This window comes from Crocuta crocuta, unplaced genomic scaffold, assembly GCF_008692635.1.
Source record: "Crocuta crocuta isolate KB4526 unplaced genomic scaffold, BGI_CrCroc_1.0 scaffold162, whole genome shotgun sequence".
NCBI lineage: Eukaryota > Metazoa > Chordata > Mammalia > Carnivora > Hyaenidae > Crocuta > Crocuta crocuta.
In genome coordinates this window covers 3412279-3417394 of record NW_027529433.1, presented here as the reverse complement: position 1 = coordinate 3417394, position 5116 = coordinate 3412279, and the positions used below count along the sequence as shown (strand labels likewise).

The 5116-nt window shown below is 41.0% G+C and overlaps 1 protein-coding gene across 1 annotated transcript in view; it reads left to right on the top strand.

Moving 5' to 3' along the window:
* The first annotated feature begins 700 nt into the window (after positions 1 to 700).
* The window catches only part of CMYA5 (cardiomyopathy associated 5), an 83063-nt gene continuing 78647 nt past the window's right edge, over positions 701 to 5116 (top strand). The window contains exon 1 of the mRNA XM_077759837.1: positions 701 to 789. Coding sequence (XP_077615963.1) covers positions 701 to 789 — 89 coding nt within the window. The remainder of the gene's footprint in view (positions 790 to 5116) is intronic.

The window sequence follows — 5116 nt, the reverse complement described above, 5'->3', positions numbered from 1 at the left end:
AAATTCACTCTTCAGATTTTGGTACGAATGTCACTTATTTATTTCATTTCATTTCATTTCATTTCATTTCATTTCAATTCATTTCATTTCATTTAGTGTGAGAGAGGAGAGCTCAAGCAGGGTAGGGGCATAGAGAGAGAGAGGGAGACAGAGAAGCTCAAGGAGGCTTTGCACTGCCAGCCCAGAGCCCAGTGCGGGGCTTGAACCCACACACCATAAGATCATGACCTGAGCAAAACCAAGAGTTGGATGCTTAACCCACCAAGCCACCCAGGCGCCCCATATATGTGACTTAAAGAGACTTTCCTCAACCCCTCTGCCCATCGGGCTCTCTTATCTTTCGCTATCACATTATTCTATTTCAGATTGCTCTTCATAGCATCTCTCAGTATCTGAAATGAAATCTTTTGGTTTATTCATTGTTTATTGCCACCACTGGAGGAGGAGCTCCATGAAGGCAGGACCTTGCACTGCCTCTCTGCTGCGTCTCCAGCAGCTAGAACACACGTTCTGGCACCTTAAGAAATGGTTGTTGAATAGTAGATACTTAAGAAATGGTTGTTGAATGAACAAGTGGTTGGAGCTCATCACAAAACATTTCATTCCAGGGCCTTAGGTTTCCTTCTTTCAGATCAAGGCCACCCATGTTCATCACTGCCTTAAACCATCTTGTTCCTGGGTGCCAAGACAGGGCACGAGCATGAGGGCTGACAAGTGGTCTTTGAATTTGGCAAAAATGCAGGTCAATAGAGACAGACTAAGGACAAAAATGCTGTCATCTGTGCGAAGGTTAAATGTTTGACCCTATCAGCATCTGTTTTAGATTGTATTCCCTTTGGAACAAATCCCTTCAAATATGGGATCTTATGGCACTCTCCTGGGAGAAGAGGAAAGAGGAAAGAAGTGGGTTCTTAGGAGTAAGAGGGCACCAGAGGCCCACTGAAGTGACAATTGTGCCTCCTCCATCCTGCTCAGAGGAGTGAGTTAAGAAGATAACCCAGGACACTGCAGAAAACCATTTTCTCCAAGCCCTAGACCTCAGATTACTCATTACTCTGAGAGGGAGGGATATTCTTATTTTTCTGACTCTGAGAATCCAGGACACAAAAAGAGGGGATTGGAAGGTAGCATCCACAAAGTTGGCAGTGTTAATATATGCCTGATAATAAAATGTATAGTTAAATCAGTTGATAGGATTCCTACTCTATTTACATACTTGACCCTTTGGAAGAAAATCCCTAGATACTGATCTAGTTGACAGGAGATGAAGGATAACACGGCTTCTGTGGCTGCAGAACCAAGGCAGAGAGACGACTGCCAGCTGCTGAAACCTGGAGCCTTACCATCTGAATAACTTACAAGAATCAGTGGCCTACTTAATCTTAGAGGAAAATGGCGAGAAGTGGCAACCATTTCATAGAGTCTTCTTTCCATTTGTCTCTGCTCCAGTTCTTACCTGCTGCTCAAACTGCCAGAGTTTCCACCTGTCAAACCCACATGTTCCCTTGGACTGAGTTTGCACAGCTTAAGACTTAAGAATCACCAATTCAGAAACCCAGGCTTTAGTAACAACTTTTCTTCTGCACAGCTTTCCATTTGCCAGGAAAATCTCATGGAAGTGATTTTCTCCAGGCAAGGGGAACTGCCTTGGGTTCCACAGTCAGCGTCAGTCAGGTTTGGAGTTGTAGTAGAAGCTGTGACCAATTGAAGCAGAAAATAACTGTATTCACTGGATATTGGTAGTTCAGAAAACCATGAGTGTGGAAAAGAGAGTTTAGGTGGCCAGGAACAACCCTTAAAACCATGCTTCAAGACTGGTCTGGTAAACTATACAACTCAATTATAAAAAGACAAATAGCTTAATTTTAAAATGGGCAAAGGATCTGAATTGACAGTTCTCCAAAGAAGATATTCAGATGTCCAATGAGCCCATGAAAAAAGTGTTCAATATCATTAGCCATCAGGGAAATGCAAGTGAAAACACAGGATACCACTTCACATCTACTAAGGTAACTCTAACCAAAAAGATAATAACAAGTGTTGGTGAAGATATAGGAAAATCAGAATCCTCATACATTGCTGGTGTGAGTGTAAAATGATACAACTGCTTTGGAAAACAATCTGGTAGTTCTCTAACAGTTAAACATAGAGTTACCATATGACCCAACAATTCCACTCCTAGGTATATACCCCAGAGAAATGAACAGATATCTCCATGCAAAAACTTGTTCACAAGTGTTCATAGCAGCTTTATTCATAAAAGCCAAAAAGTGGAAATGACTGAAATATCCATGAACTAATGAATGGATAAAGAAAATATGATATATTCATACATGGGATATTATTTGGCCATAAAAAGGAAGGAAGTATTGGTTTGTGCTACAACATGGATGAACCTTGAAAACAATATGCTTAGGGAAAGAAGACAGACTTAAAGGACCACATACCATATACTTCCATGTTTATGAAATGTCCAGAAGAGGCAAATTCATGGAGATAGAAAAGATATTAGTGGTTGCCTAGAGCTGGGAGAGAGATGGGCAGAGGATTGGGGGATAATGCTTAAGGAGAGTGGGATATTTTTGGGGGCTGATGAGAATGTTCTAAAATTGATTGTGGCAATGTTTGCACAACTCTTAATATACTAAAAGCCAATGAATTGTATGCCTTAGGTGGATGAACTGTATTGTATATGCATTATATCTCAGTAAGGCTGTTTGGTTTTTTTAATTTCTTGGGTAAGGAAATGGTTGCCATTACTACTGGGCACTAGATGACACAATTTGTACCTTAGCCACTTTCATACCAGCAACTCAGGATTTCAACAGTTGCTACCCCCAGAGAAAATGAGGGTCTCTACCATTTATCTCATTCATCAGCGGCTCTCAAGTCAGTCTAGACTGGATGTGAAGGTCATCATGGAGAGAATATCTGTCATTGTTGCCTTCAGGACCCATAAGGTGAATTCACCAAATGGGAAGAGAAGTCAGATGCTAGACAGTCAAAAGGATGTCAGATGTCTACTGGAACAGCATGAAACACTGGACTAGGATTTCTTCAGGTTTTGTTACCTGATCCTCAGAATGTTGAATACATGGTACATTAGATTTTACTTTTTCTATGGATGGACAATGCTTTATTTAATCAGTGGAACAAATCAACTAGTTAATATTTCCATAAGGAATTTAATTGGAAATACAACACAGAGCAATGACCAAATACAACCATATGAGGTTGAAGTACCATTTCCCATTAAATATCAACTAAATCTGACTATCACCGTTTATTCTAGCTTTGCTTTCCATTTTATGATGAAAACAAGTCTTTAATTTAGGCCTCACTGTAACCTGTCTTGCACATCTTGGTGTCTCTGCTTTGGGGTTTCAAAGCTCTATTGAAATCTGTCTGTTGCCATTAATTATCTGTTTGCCATTATTAGAAAATTAATTGCCTTTTAATTCTTTCAGTCTATATACCTAGGTCAGTCCTCCTTTGGGGAATTATGCTTCAACTCACAAGGTGGGGTACTACAACCCTGGCCAAGGGGAGAAATGAGACTCAGATTCTCTTTTCTGGTTACTTGGAAATGGAGACATTGAGTCTATTTAGCTAGTTTTAGAAACAAAAGGTTTGGGAGACAGGTCTCGACTTTTTGGAGATCTGTTCCACTTTATTTTGATCTTTTCAATAATATTCTGGTCTTTATGTTTTTAAAAAATTGGTAATTTTTCTGTTAGTCAAAAAATTCTAAATTTACGTCTATAAACTGCCCAAGAAGAAATTAGCTAAAATTGCTGAGCATAGCTTGGTGTCTGACTTGGTATCCAGGAAAAAAAATGCTATTTAAAGCTAAATAAAGCCTATCTGTCAAGGCAGGGAGCCCAGAGTATAGAAGATACGTGGGGAGGAGAGCCACATAGATGGGAAGGGTAGAACTCTGAGTAGGATCACCCAGCAGGTTTCTAAAACCTTAAAACAGTCCACTCAACAATTGAGTATGAACAAGGAATTCGGCAAACACACCTGTTGTCTACCCAGGTGTAAGAGAGTGAAAGCCATCTGAATCTATCCTGTCACTCACGAAGGCCGCCATCCTTCATCAAAGCAGGTCATGCCATCTGCCAGAGGCAAGGTTGTATTGCCTTTTCCACCCCTCTCTGTGTTCCCTAGAATATAGAGGCATTGAAAGAGAGAGAAGCAATAAAGCACCTTTTCAGAAAGCCAGGATTCTCTGCTTTTGTTTTTGTTTTATGTCTTAATCTCCTTGGGAAATAACTATTAGTAAACCTAAGAACTCCAAGACAATTGTGTAGGCTCTGGGGCTGAAGGTGCCATTTGGTAGCAGCCGTGTTGAGCCATGTGCAAAAGACACTGAGGAAGCCATGCTTCAGGAGAGAGAGACAGAGAGACAAGATTCATGATGGATTTCCTCTTTTCTCTTCCCTGTGAGACCTGGATACATCTGCCCGTGGATTCCATGAGAAATCTGTTTCCTTCAGATGAGTCCCCTCCACTTAAGCTAGCTTGAGAGAATTTGTTCCTTGCACAAGAGTGCTTTAATTTCTTCTTAACATTTTTATCAGCTAATTTATTTTCCTCTTACAGACCTTGGCTCCACATGTGTCCTTCCTTAGAGCGAGACAAAAGAACTCCCTAAGGTGGAGTCATGCCCCACATTTCCAGACATACTTATTACCCCCAATCAGGAAGATTTGGGACATCAGTAGCTACAGTATTGAAACCCACTCAACCATGAAGGCCATTTGACCTTCACCAGTACAAGTTACTCCAGCAAAATTTTAAAAGCCTACTTCAGACCTAGACAATCTCATCCTTCCCACCCACATCCCTCCCTATTGCAAATATTTTAAACTCTATTGAACACAGGATTAGGGACCTAACGCCAACTCTAGCACATACCATTCAGGTGCTGGTAGCAAAACGTTCATAATCAGTCTTGGATTGACCTCAAGAGTCAGAGTCCCGGACTGTCTTTGAATCTCTTCTAGAGAGTTAAAGCCTTAGCAGAAGTTCTCCAGTACATACTGGTGAGAGCTGCATGAGCTCTTTGAGTCTCACACTCTGAGAGTTGGGGGGGGGGGGGGGGGAAAAAAGA